General features: G+C 37.8%; 1 protein-coding gene and 1 pseudogene across 1 annotated transcript in view; one reads left to right on the plus strand and one right to left on the minus strand.

Moving 5' to 3' along the window:
* Positions 1-13,898, plus strand: part of TRIM33 (tripartite motif containing 33) — a gene marked incomplete at its 5' end in the record, with an annotated part of 120,481 nt that overhangs the window by 93,417 nt on the left and 13,166 nt on the right. The window contains 6 exons of the mRNA XM_029945786.1: positions 536-810; positions 1,389-1,553; positions 5,666-5,866; positions 9,029-9,161; positions 11,172-11,235; positions 13,659-13,818. Of these exons, the coding sequence (XP_029801646.1) occupies positions 536-810; positions 1,389-1,553; positions 5,666-5,866; positions 9,029-9,161; positions 11,172-11,235; positions 13,659-13,818 (998 nt within the window). The remainder of the gene's footprint in view (positions 1-535; positions 811-1,388; positions 1,554-5,665; positions 5,867-9,028; positions 9,162-11,171; positions 11,236-13,658; positions 13,819-13,898) is intronic.
* Positions 7,092-7,418, minus strand: LOC115299361 (annotated as a pseudogene).

Genomic DNA, 13,898 nt, shown 5'->3' on the forward strand with positions numbered 1-13,898 from the left:
CCTTTTATCAAACCTTCCTAAAATTTGCTATCTATTCCCAGAAAACAATGGGTTCTCTGAGAACCAAGGAAAATTGCCATTTCTAGGGACATAAGTGGTTAAAACGTTCCGTGTTTCCACAGAAGACACTTTTGTAGCAATGTAGCACTCTGCCCTGAACATTTTGGCAATTCAAAGGAAGGTGGACTTGGCATTAACAAGCTTAGATCTCCTTGAATCTTGTCCAGGAGAATTGATTTTGATCGACTAGATGCTCCTCCTCCAGTAATATCTCTTTCAGATCTTTAATTTTCTGTACATTTGTATAAATAAACAATAATGCATAATACATTATTCTGAATACTCAGAAGTCACTTGACTTTAGACTGTGTTTCTGGTCTTCATCATCTTTAAACCTTACCTCCCACCTCCGCTGTACTGTCAGAAGCTCTGAGTGCTGATAGTTGTCAAAGGGAAGAGGAAAAGATAATGACAATTCAGAGTGGATGATTTCATTGCTTACGTGCACATTATTCTCATTTTTTAAATCCTTCAGGTAATCTAGTAATTGAGAGTAAACCAGCTCCTGGTTATACTCCTAATGTTGTAGTTGGGCAAGTTCCTCCAGGGACAAACCACATTAGTAAAACCCCTGGACAGATTAACCTAGCACAGCTTCGGCTCCAGCACATGCAACAGCAAGTGTACGCACAGAAGCACCAGCAGTTGCAGCAGATGAGGATGCAGCAGCCGCCCGCGCCTGCACCGACGACACCGACGCCGACGCCGCCGCACCCGAGGCAAGCCGCCCCACAGCTGCTGCAGCAGCAGGTGAGCCTCCCGCGCCACGCGATCGGCATAGGCTCTGAAGCCTCCTCGTGGGATGAGCGCAGGGACAGGGCTCAGAGGTCACAGTTTAAACATTTGCTCTGGGTTTGGTAGAGGTTTGGGGGAGATGTGAGAGAGGACACTAAGGAAATGCTTAACATGGGATATGAAACTAACTCACTAGGACTGTGGAGGAGCAAATGTTTTTTATCCCTCCATTCCAGATATTTTGTGTTTTCCACATGTGGTTTGGGGCCAGAGAGCCAGATACTTTTTCACCTAAGATCTGATACATTCCTGAGGCATTTATTCAAACCATTCCCACCCCTCTATCTCTCCTCATGCCCCGATCCCCATCCAAATCAAAGCCATTAATCCAGGGTTGTATAAGTTAATGTTGATAAACTTTAAACACACACAGACAAGAGAGGAAGGGATTGGGCTAAAGATGGGGACAGTGATTTACACTTTTTACTTTATGCCATTCTGTCCTGACAATGATTTTTACCATAACATTTTATCCTTGAAAGATAAGTTTATAAAAAATATTACTATGTAAATGCAATTTCTACCTTTTGTAGCCTCCAAGATTGATCAGTGTGCAAACAATGCAAAGAAGCAACATGAACTGTGGCGCTTTCCAAGCCCACCAGATGAGATTGGCTCAGAACGCTGCCCGGATCCCAGGGATACCCAGGCACAGCGGCCCTCAGTATTCCATGATGCAGCCACACCTCCAAAGACAAGTATGCCTAGAGTTACATTTGTAAGAATCATACCATTTTAAAACTAAAAGACATAGTTTTTCTTAGTCAGTTCGTTGGGGGGAGGGGGGGGCGTGTCAGCCATAGATACCTTTAAAAATTTGATTAATGTTGTGTATCTTTTTGTCCCCCAAAATTACACATACACACGAATTCAGTTTTAACGGCTTCTTTAACGGCATTAAACCCATTATATATTAAAAACCTCTGATCGAATACAACCAATTCATTTTACAGAAATAAAAAACAAAGGAGCTTGTTATTTATCCAAAATCACAAGAGGTCATGGAACAGTCAAGACTAGAACCTTAGTTTTCTGGAACTGTGCCTCTGTTCTTTCCATGCGTGTTATGAACCTAATCTGTAAAAAGGACTTTGAAAACAGTAGATCTATGCTGTATGTTTTTATTTGGTTATAGCTTCTCTCTGCTTATTTTTCTTTTTTAGGGTATAGAAACGCCTGCTCTTAAAAATAAGTCTATATCAAAATCATGTTTTCTGATTTTTGCCCTAATAGTAGGTTATATTTGAATAGGAGTTAGGACTATAAAATCAGGCTACTTTTACGTATGATTTCTAGTTACAAATTAATAAAGTTCATTATGTAACTGTTATAGTGATATTTTTCAAAGCATGCTTTAATAACCCTCAGATTGAGTGTGGGCTCTTCTTCAAAAATAGATTCTAAGCATAGCCACTAAATCAGAATTTGTAAGAGAGTACTCAGAAAGATGGAAACTTTTACTAACTCTCAGATCAGTGTGCATACTAAAGTTAGATAAATAGCCCCAGCACAGTGGTTCTTCAACTTGTAGGCCCAAGTACCTCTGGAAAGACTTCTGAAAATATGCCTCACATTTAAGGCTGACATTTAAAAATTCTATTATAGGGGCATCTGTGTGGCTCCGTCAGTTAAGCATCTGACTTCAGCTCAGGTCATGATCTCACAGTTCGTGAGTTCGAGCCCCGTGTTGGGCTCTGTGCTCACAGCTCAGAGCCGGGAACCTGCTTCGGATTCTGTGTCTCTGTCTCTTTCTGTCCCTCCCTTGCCGTACTCTGTCTCTCTCTCTCAAAAAAAAAAAAAAAAGAAAGAAAAAAACCACATTAAAAAATTTAAAAATAAAGATTCTGTCTTTGCCATGGACATATTTTCTCGCATATTGTAGATATTGACATTATAAACTAAAACCTTTTCATCATTCTTATAAACCAATCCACCGAATCCCAAATACCATAGTAAGCTCTTTTGTTATTGTTTTGCATTTATTTTTTGAGAGATAAAGTGAGACAGAACATGAACAGGGAGGGTCAGAGAGAGAAGGAGACACAGAATCTGAAGCAGCCTTCAGGCTCTGAGCCAAGCATTCAGCACAGAGCCCAGCGCGGGGCTCAAACCCACCAATCATGAGATCATGACCTGAGCTGAAGTCGGACGCTTAACTGACAGCCACTCAGGTGCCCCACAGGCTCTTTTATGAAAGTCCAAATTTATTATTCTCTCTTTTCTCCTTGGACCTGAATTTCTCTTCTACTTTGTCTATAGAATTTTTTTCTTAATATACTTACGTTTGATAGCTATATAGATCAATCAGTTGCAGTTTTCTGTGGGAAAACTGTCTCAATTTAAAAATTCTTGTATTTCCAGTGACAAACTGTTATTAAGCTTAAAAAATTTTTGGACCAAATTTTCATTACAGTAATTCCTGTGCAGTTGTTTAAACAACATAAATATATTTACATGGTTTAAGAATATTAGGATACATAAATAAAAATTTTCTAGATACACATTTCTTTATGAGATATAAGGAGCCTTTTCCTTTTTCCTATTCATTTATTTGTGTGTGTGTGTGTATACACATATATGTATATATATTAATGCTTATTATTTTTGAGAGAGGGAGACAGCACAAGCATGGGAGGGCCAGAGAAAGTGGGAGAGAGAGAATCTCAAGCAGGCTCCATGCTGTCAGCACGGAGCCTGAGGCAGAGCTCAATTGCACAAACCGTGAGATCATGACCTGAGCCCAAATTAAGAGTCAGGCGCTTAGGTGCTTAACTGACTGAGCTACCCAGTCACTGTGTATATATTTGTGTCTGTTACTTGTTAGTTAGTCAGAATTCAATATCAGTTTTTATTACTGTTTTTTCTGGTTTTTGTTTTATGATGCTTGGTAAGCCTGTTTATAAAAACCTGTATCTGGGAATTAAAATAATTTTTTCACTTTCCTGAATTTGAACTTTTGCAGATTTTAAACTGAAACTCAGAATGAGCTATCAGTACTACTTAATAAATCTTTTTATCAGTTGATAATTTCTTCACGTCTTTTGTTTTTGTTGGTCATCTTGTATCAGAACTCACTCAGAGATTTGTTAACCCAGGTTTTTGAGGTGGGCACTTTTTCATCATCTTAACACTTGTATCTTTGCTTATCTTTCTAAGTGTATTTTCTGCTCCAGGGCAGTGTGTTAGATAAGATTTGGAATGAATCAGAGGTGTGCTGTTTTAGGGGAGGGGTAGAAGGGCAATTATGGAAGTAGAAGAGGAGAGCCTGTAGACTAGCACATTCCTAGGGAAATTGGGTTTTCTTTAGAAAAAAGTACATATGAAGGTTGAAGATCTGGACATTGGTTTCCATAAAAGTGTTCACATACCCATGTACCCATGAGTACATGGAAAGCCCACAAGTATTACCAGTGGGTAGCTACTCCCTTTGGAAGAATGCAGAAGCTGCAGAATCAGACTTAAGGGGTCCTACAGAAATAAGTGAATGTTAGAATTTTCAGTGTTTAAAAATTCTAATTATTTATATATGTATAATTTGTTTCCCAAAGATTGTCATCTGTATTATCTTAAATGATCCTCATACTAGTCCCTTAAAATGAGACAGGTGAGGTATTAACCACATTTCTAAATTACTGATTTGCGTAGAATCACAGATTATTGCAATCAGGAATTGATGTCATATTTCCTTTTGTATATTTTTTTCCATACTTATATCAGTTATATAATATACAATCTCACAATTGTTTATATTTTTAAAAAGACAAGAAGAGTCAAAGACGAATATAAACAGAACAGTGGCTTTCCTGGCCTGATGTTTGAAAACTTTGGGCTTCTAGATCATCTTTGTTTGTAATAACATCATACCACCAGGCTGGCAGGTTGAAAATAATGGCAAATCTCTTTTTCCTAAACAGTACACAAAAATGAGTAGGAAAACAAAAAGGCTAAGTTTAAGTTATTATTACTTTTTTGGTAAGTTGGAGAAGGCTTTTTTCTCCTAGTTTTACTAATAATTGATGTACATCACTATAAATTTAATATATTGCGAAATGATTTACCACAGTAGGTTCTGCTAGTATCCATGATGTTATATAGATACAATAAAAAGAAAAGAAACAAAACTTCTTTCCTCCTTGTAATAAGAACTCTCAGGATTTCCTTTTTTGTTTTTTAAATTTTTTTAATGTTTATTTTTGAGAAAGAGATAGAGTCAAGCAGCTGAAGGGACAGAGAGATGGAGACACAGAATTAGAATTTACTTTCTTACTAGCAATCCTGTATATTTAAACCCGTTGTCATATTGTATGCCATATCCCTATTACTTATTATCTTATAACTGGAAGTTTGAACCTTTTGCCTTTTGACCACCTTCCATTCCCCCTTCTTCCACCCTCTACCTCTAGAAACCACAAGCCTGAACTCATTTTATGTGAATTTGTTTTTGTTTTCAGATTCCATATATAAGTAAGATGATGTAGTATTTGTTTTTATGTCTTATTTCACTTAGTATAATACCTTCAAAGGTCCATCCATGCTGTGGCAAATGATAGAATTGCCTCATTTTTTATGGCTGAATAACATTGCATTCTATCCATACACACACATTTCAGATACATATTCTTTGTTCTTTGTTGCTTCATCAATGTACTTAGGTTGGCTTGGCTACTGTAAGATACGGCTTACTTTGTTTCTCAGCTACAGGTATCAGACATTTGTGTATCCTTCCAAAGCTAAAAATTCTTGTAAAGGTGTAGTTCACATTAGGATATCCTGGCAGATCAAGTAATGATAACCTCTGTTTTCCTAACAGCACTCGAACCCAGGGCATGCTGGACCCTTTCCTGTTGTGTCGGTCCACAACACCGCGGTCAATCCAACCAGCCCGACTACAGCTACGCTGGCAAATGCAAATCGAGGTCCCACCAGCCCGTCTGTCACAGCAATAGAGCTGATCCCCTCGGTTACCAATCCCGAAAACCTTCCATCGCTGCCAGACATTCCACCCATACAGGTTTGTATTTAGGTTGAATGAGAGATTGAAAACCTGTTGATTAAATTTAGCAACAACATTTTTTGAAATTTCCCAAGAGTAGAATATTAAATATGTGATTTTTAAGTTATGTGGGCTAAAAACAAAAAAATAAATAAAGTTAGAGTTATGTGTGCTGAAACTAGCATGAGTCCGTATCTTAAAGGTATAAGATGTCAGCTTTGCTAATCTTTCTGCCACCTGTAAACGGACAAACCTTGTGTCAGATAAAGCATTCCTGCTGTGAATTTGGATCCACAGAGGAGCCCAGGACCCAGGTGCGGTCACCTCTTTGCCACTCTTCTGTTAGGTCCCAAAGGGATGATGTACCCCTTGTGCAAACAGGTTGGATTGAGAAAAAAAGGGTTGGAAGGCCGAGATATCAGGCATTTGCGGGAGGAGGCAGGCATTCTGAGACAGGCAGTGAAGAGTGGAAGGGCCTCCGAGCGTCTGCCTCTTTCACCTGTAGTGTTTCCTGAAGTCGTATGTCTTTCATTGCCTTCTGAAATTTCATGAATTCATTTGAATTGAAAGCCTTTTGCTAAACATAGTTTTTTAGTGCAACATACAAGCTTTATTTAACTGAGGCAACAAAGGCAGACACATATAATAAGGGGAAAACTGACTAGAAGAAATTTTATCTTAAACACCTTAGAGAAGTGCCTGTGCCTGGCTGGTTCAGTCAGTGGAGCATCTCTCTCTCTCTCTCTCTCTCTCTCTCTCTCTCTCTCTCCCTTTTTTTTTTTTTTAGTAATATTTATTTATTTTGCGAGAGAGCGAGGGAACAGAGGAGGTGCATAGAGAATCACAAGCAGGCTCCACACTGTCAGCACAGAGCCCAGCTTGGGGCTCAGACTCACTTGCTGAGAGATGATGACCTGAACCAAAACCAAGAGTTGGATGCTTATTAAACGACTGAGCTGCCCACGTGCCCCAAGCATGCAACTCTTGATCTCGGGGTTGTTAGTTTAAGCCCCACATTGGTTGTAGAGATTACTTAAAAACAAAAAACAAAAAACCTATAGTAAGTTACTTACAGCAATGTTTAACTGAGCTCTTGTTGCAGTGAAGAGTACAGCTCATGCACAGTTACGGATGAATGATTTGATGAACAATTTGTACATTTTTCAAGTACTCGCCGAATACTCCTTCACATACATATATATTAAATTTGAAAAAGGTGTATTTAATGATTCCCAGATACACTTTATTTTTGTTGACATTTTGGAAGCGGTTATTTAAGAGAATACGTCATTCTGACTCATGAATCATGTAATGAACCCAGTCTGGACTCTTGTGGACACCAGGTCTCCTCCAGTCCTCTTCAGACATCAGATGGGTTTTACATACTTGTTTGGAAAGTTCTCTGGGTAGCATGACATTCTGGTACTCATAGTGCTTGTTGAACTACTTGTTCACATGGGTAGATCTGCTTGTGGGCATCACGAGAGTGGGTGGGAGGAGTGGGCACAGCAGACTGCATGTCCTCATCCAGCCAAGGCGGCAACGACTTGAGAGAAGGCATTTTATTCATCAATCCTGTGTAACCTTTGAAGGTTATACTGAGTCATCCTCTTCTGCATTATACAAGGTACTCAGAGTCCAGTACTAGCATGGGAGCAAGGAATAGTGTAATTACAATTACTAAGACACTAGAACCCTTGATTGAATTTAATATTTTTATGGATTTTATAAGAGTTTTAAAGGATATTTCTTTAACTTCAAATTGTTTCAAAATCACTAACTCATCACGAATTCTCTTAATCTTACTGCTTCCCTAATATTAGGAGAGGGCTTTTTTGGCTGAGTGAACATTAGTTGTATTGGTGCTGAGAGGACTGGACAGTATAGGATGGGAAATTTGGGGATGTATCTGTAAAAGAATAAAATTTCTAAGTTATAAACATTGTTTACAAAGCACTTTCACAGGCAGTATTATCATTTTAATACGTGAAACCCTCTTGTGATAATGACACCCCTATTTTATGGCTGAAAGTAAGAGAAGTTAGTGACTAGTACATGGAAAAATTTTAGTTCAAAGCTCATACTTCAGATTGTAAGTCTGATTCTTTCCCCACTATCCCTAGAGATAGTAGGAAGATAGTTCATGAGAGATTAAAAGGGGCAAGTGTGCACAAGTAGACCAAAAAAGCAAAAAGATGGGCAGTTATTGAAGAATAGTTTGACCACCTGTTGTGGAATAGTATTCAGTTTTTCTTATGGTAGTTTTCATCGTTAAGTAGTATTTACGGTTTTTTACGTAAATAATTTCTATTTCGTCATCATAGTTCTTCAGTATAATTGGTTTTATTTTATTTTTTAAAATATTTTGTTTATTTTTGAGAGAGAGAGAGAGAGAGAGAGAGAGACAGCGTGAGCAGGGGAGGGTCAGAGAGAGAGGGAGACACAGAATTCAAAGATAGGCTCCAGGCCTAGCTGTCAGCACAGAGCCTGACGCCGGGCTCAAACTCACGAACTGTGAGATCATGGCCGGAGCTGAAGTCGGACGCTTAACTGACTGAGCCACCCAGGCGCCTCTTGGGAGGTTTTAAAGAGAGGAAATTGATGTGTAAGTTGTCCAGTCCTCTGACTTTAACCTACTGTCTTTCCTATTAATGAGAAAAGGGCCCAGTTCTCCTTTGGACTGCCCCCTTTCTTGGTATAATAAGGAGCCTTATGCCCTAGGCTAAGGGCTTTCATTTGAGTCTAAAATCTTTTTAAAGCTTTAAAATTAGGCACTGACTTGATTAAGTTTCTATTCAGGTGAGTGATTCCGGCAGGACTCTAAATGTTGAAATAATGAGAGGAAGATGGGACAAGAATACTGATAAATAGGATTCTTTGTCAAATTTTAGAAAAGGCAAAAGAGTCAGTGTGTGTCAGAGCTATTTTCCTAGTAGAACATGAAGGATTTAGTGGATTATCAGGTTCTCTCTTGAGCTGCCGGGTATTCGCTGAATAACATTAATTATAGCTTTGTTCACATAAACTTTAAACCATTGTGGGTCCCCAGGGGAAGCAGCAATTAAGCCAAGTTTGATAAAATAATCTGTTAGTAAATTGTGAACATAAATGATTATACTAATTAATAGTTTCTCCTCTACTTTAATCAAAGGAAATTTACCATCTCCTTCTTTTCTTTAGTTGGAAGACGCTGGTTCAAGTAGTTTAGATAATCTACTAAGTAGATACATCTCAGGCAGTCACCTACCCCCACAGCCAACAAGCACCATGAACCCCTCCCCAGGACCCTCTGCCCTGTCTCCAGGATCATCAGGTAAAGCCATCAGAGGGACTGCCTCGTTTCTTTAACACTGTAAAAAAGGTATCTGTCATTATAGTTGACCTTTGAAAACAGGTTTATGTGGATTTTTTTCAATAAGTGCAGTACTATAAATGTATTTTCTCTTCCTTATGATTTTCTTAATATCTTTTCTCTAGTTTATTGTAAGAACACAGTATATGTAACATGCAAATACATGTTGACTGTTTATAGTCTTGGTAAGGCTTTTGGTCAGCAGTACACTATTAGTAGTTAAGTTTTTAAAGAGCCAAAAGTTATATGCGGTTTTTAACTGCATTGTTGGGGGTGTTGTCGATGTCTATAACTCTAATTGTTTAAAGGGTCAGCTGTGTATGTATTAAGGTTCTCCAGGAAAACAGAACCAATAAGAGAGGTGTGTGTATGTGTGTGTAGGGTTTATGTAGAGGAAGATTTTAAGGAATTGGCTTACATGACTGTTAGGACTGGCAAGCCATAGGACAGGTTGGCAGGCTGGAGACCCAAGGGAAAGTTGATGTTAAAGTCTTGAGTTTGGAGGCAAAATTCCTTCTTCCTCTGGGTACCTTAGTCTTTTCTCTAAGGTCTTCCAACGATACAATGAGACCCACCCAAATTGTGGAGGTTGATTTGCTGAGACAGAATCTACTGATTAAAATGTTAATCACATCTAAAAATCCCTTTACAGCATCGTCTAGACTGGTGTTTGGCCAGACAACTCGGTAGTTATATTCTAGCCAAGTTGATATAAAAGTAACCATCATAGTATCATAGCATATATTTTTTTCCTGATTGTTCTACTTATTTTTTTTCAAAAATAAGTTGGCAGTTTTCAACTAACTGAAGTAATCTGTATCTGTAATGTATGCTGTTCAGAACTGTTAATTACCCCTTCCTAAGCTCCAGCTGTATTCACATCCTTTGCTGGAGTTGCAGATGCATTTTATTACCATGTCTTATACTTTACGATACAGATGGTCAGTTGGAGAGTTCTTTGGTTTCATCCTAAATTTAAAACTTGTAAGATAATGAAAATTTGAAATTTTTTTAAATAAAAGACAAAAGGGAAGTGAATTTTCAAATTGCGATTTTAAAATAAAAAATTTATTGGAAACTGTTCACATTGTGACTAATCAAGTTTAGGAGGTACAGATCTCTCTCCTTTTTTTTTTTTTTTTTTCCTAAACATTTATTTATTTTTGAAAGACAGAGCATGAGCAGGGGAGGGTCAGAAAGAGAGGGAGATGCATAATCTAAAGCAGGCTCCAGGCTCCAAGCCGTCAGCACAGAGCCCGACGCGGGGCTCGAACTCATGAATTGCAAGATCATGACCTGAGCTGAAGTCGGCTGCCTAACTGATCCCCCTAGGCACCCCTACAGATCTCTTTAGAAATCCCAGTTGTTTTATTAACCCTGTTTATCATGAATGAACGAACGAATAAATGATTAAAGCAACTCTCAATAGATTGACAGTGCACAAGTGGTTACAGAGTATATTTTTTTATTTAATTAAATGTTACTTATTTCTTACTGAAACAGAAACATACCACCTCATTATTTCTGGAGTAAAAATAGTTCAAATTTAAGTGTGAGTTTTTCATAAGAGGGATCATTAATACAATTTCCGAGTTGTAGAATTTTTAAGGTTTCATATAATTATTCTAGGACTTCTAAAAGAAAAAATAAATATCAGGAATCTAAGAAAGGTATTGCCAGATCACTTCGAGTGGGATGGTAAATAGCTTTTTCTTGATCTGGTAGTTTTCATTGATTGGATAGTCTTGCTCTGAGAGGAATTCTGAGAATCATGTCTGGGCTCAGGTGACAGAAACTGGTTGGTATGTGCCAAGGGTTACACCTGCCTTCCCTGATTATGACATTAAGGCTAGGCCTGATTTCTAAGAATTGCTGAATCGCGTCATAGTAATCTTTAATTCTATAAATAGCAGGTAGAATTCTGAATATTCTTCCTTGCGTTGATACTTATTCTGATGTATTATTTTCCAGGTTTATCCAATTCTCACACACCTGTGAGACCCCCTAGTACCTCTAGTACTGGCAGTCGAGGCAGGTGAGTTTTAACATGGTTAGTGGGCTTTCCCCCCTTTTTATTAAGAAAAATTTTAAATACGTAGTTTAAAAAGTAGAATATTACATTGAACTCATATGCTTATCACTCAGCCTTACCAGTGACCAAGTTGTGATCATTCTTATTTCTTCTGTACTCTCAGACATTTCCCCTGGTCTGGATTATTTTGATGCAAACCTCAGATATCTTACATTTTACTTGGACTATTTCAATGTATATCATTTAAAGAATTGAAAAAATTTATAACCAAAGAACCATTGTTGCACCTAAGAAAAATTAAATAGCTAATTCTTTAACATCAGCAGAGATATGGTTAATGTACAGATTTCCCCATTTTTCCCATCCCTTTTTAAAAAATGGTTTCTTTAAATAGAATTAAAATAAGCTCTGTGTACATTGCCATCCACACATATGTTGAGGTCAAAATCAGATTGTATGTTGGAAGAAAATGTATTGTTTCTCAAAACAGAGTTTTCCCCACTTCGTCATTTAATTACACCAGGTGCTGTTTTTTCCCTCTCTATTGATAATTTTGATGAGGAGGTTTGATCAGATTTAGGTTTGATTTGGGGGAAGAGTGGGTAGGAAGAATACTTCATTGGTGGTGTCATGTACTTCCGTCAGGGCATATAAGGTTTGGTTGATTCTGTTTGTGATAGCAACTATTAATGATCATTGCCTAGCTCTTTTTTTTTTTTTTAACTGGTTGAAAAATGATATTTTAATTATTGTGTTATTTCTTTTTGTTTACTGGTTTAGAATATTTCTGTAAAGAGAAACTTTTCTGTCATAATAGTGAGTTGGTTCCCAGCACCTTCCAACAGTGACCAATGAGTTCATTATTACTTTCATGAACTCATATGTTTAAACATTTTATATGTTCAAAACTATTATGGATGTCATTTTTATTGATGGGTTAAATTATTCCATATTTGGCTGTTTGGCTCATTGGTCATTTGGTATAACCCCAGTAGTCTTTGGAAACTTCTTTATTCCTGTTATGAAATGATATTCCAGATTTGTCTAATATATTTCCTGCCTCAGGCCTACAGATCACCATTTCTTTAAGAAATCTTGATCGTGTAAATGAGAAAATAGTGCTTGGAGACTGTCTTCTGGGCATTAGGGGCATTCATTGCTTCTTAATTGTTTCTTACGCCTTTTTGGTAGACAGAGTTAAGAAATGGGGGTGGTGTGTAAAGTGTGTTAACATAAAATAGAATAAATGTTGACTGATTTTTATATTTTGGGTGATTTAGTACAATGCAAGAAAGATTTAAGATACATGAATTATTTTTAATAAACTTTTTAAAACATTGTTTTCAGAGAGACAGCCCGAGTGGGGGAGGGGCAGGCAGGGAGGGAGGGTCTCCATGGGGCTCTAACTCAGGAAACTGTTGAGATCACAACCTGAGCCTAAACCAAGAGTTGGACGCTTAACCTACCGAGCGACTTAGGCACCCTTGAATGGTGTTTTTTATTTGTGTGTGTGTGTCTATTCTGAAGACTAGTTCCATTAAAATACTTACTTGACTTCTTAATTATACTTTAAATAATCAGTACTTTTAGAAAAAAGTACAGATTAAGTGAAAATGTGTTCATTCTTAGTAGCAAAACGGTCTTATCAGTTACTCACTTCTCTTGTCAGTGGTTTTACTCTGTGGTCTAGATAGAGCCGATTAGTCATATACCTGTCCTCTTAGCCTATCATTTTGTTGGTTCATAAAAGGATATTCTGGGTTGTTGACTGCTTGTTAAACCCTTCTCCCAATTTCCTGCCCTCAAAAGCTAAAATAGAATTTCCTTTGAGGATGCTTCATGAACCACTGTTTTTAATGTTTTCTACAGATGTTTGGGGGCCGAAAAGAATTGAAACTTTTATTTTATTTTTTTATGTTTTATTTATTTTTGTGAGAATATGAGCAGAGGAGGGGCAGAGAGAGAGGGGGGACAGAGGATCTGAAGTGGGCCCTGTGCTGACAGCAGACAGACAACCCCATGTAGGGCTCAAACTCGCGAAACTGTAAACTGAGCTGAAGTCAGACACTCAACCGACTGAGCCAACCAAATGCCCCAAACTGCTTTTATAAAGAAAAGCAATCACTGATATTCTGTATTAACTAGCCAGGGAAAATGGTTATTTACTAGATTTCTTAAATGATTTAGCGTAAGTGTCTCATACCATTAAATAGATCTTTGGGGTCTTTTCATAGTTTGATCTATGTTTGTAAAGAATTTGAAGGTAAGGTTATATCACATTTATTTTACCTGCATTATGCATATCCTTCTAGAACATTACTACATTGTCTTGTTTTCACTTTAATGAACAATTCTACTTTTCATAGAATTGGTTTTTTGTACATTGTACACTCAAACTTAGGTGACATTTTTAAATTTTTTATTAGCTGTGGGTCATCAGGAAGAACTGCAGAGAAGACAAGTCTTAGTTTCAAGTCTGATCAAGTAAAGGTCAAGCAGGAACCTGGGACTGAAGATGAAATATGTAGCTTTTCAGGAGCTGTGAAACAAGAGAAGACAGAGGATGGCAGGAGGAGTGCATGCATGGTGAGCTCCCACTGGGGCCTGGCAGGGATTTGAGGGCCACTGCACGGGTACTTCCATCTCTGCACATTAGACTCTGCATA

Source organism: Suricata suricatta, chromosome 8 (genome assembly GCF_006229205.1).
Source record: "Suricata suricatta isolate VVHF042 chromosome 8, meerkat_22Aug2017_6uvM2_HiC, whole genome shotgun sequence".
Lineage (NCBI taxonomy): Eukaryota > Metazoa > Chordata > Mammalia > Carnivora > Herpestidae > Suricata > Suricata suricatta.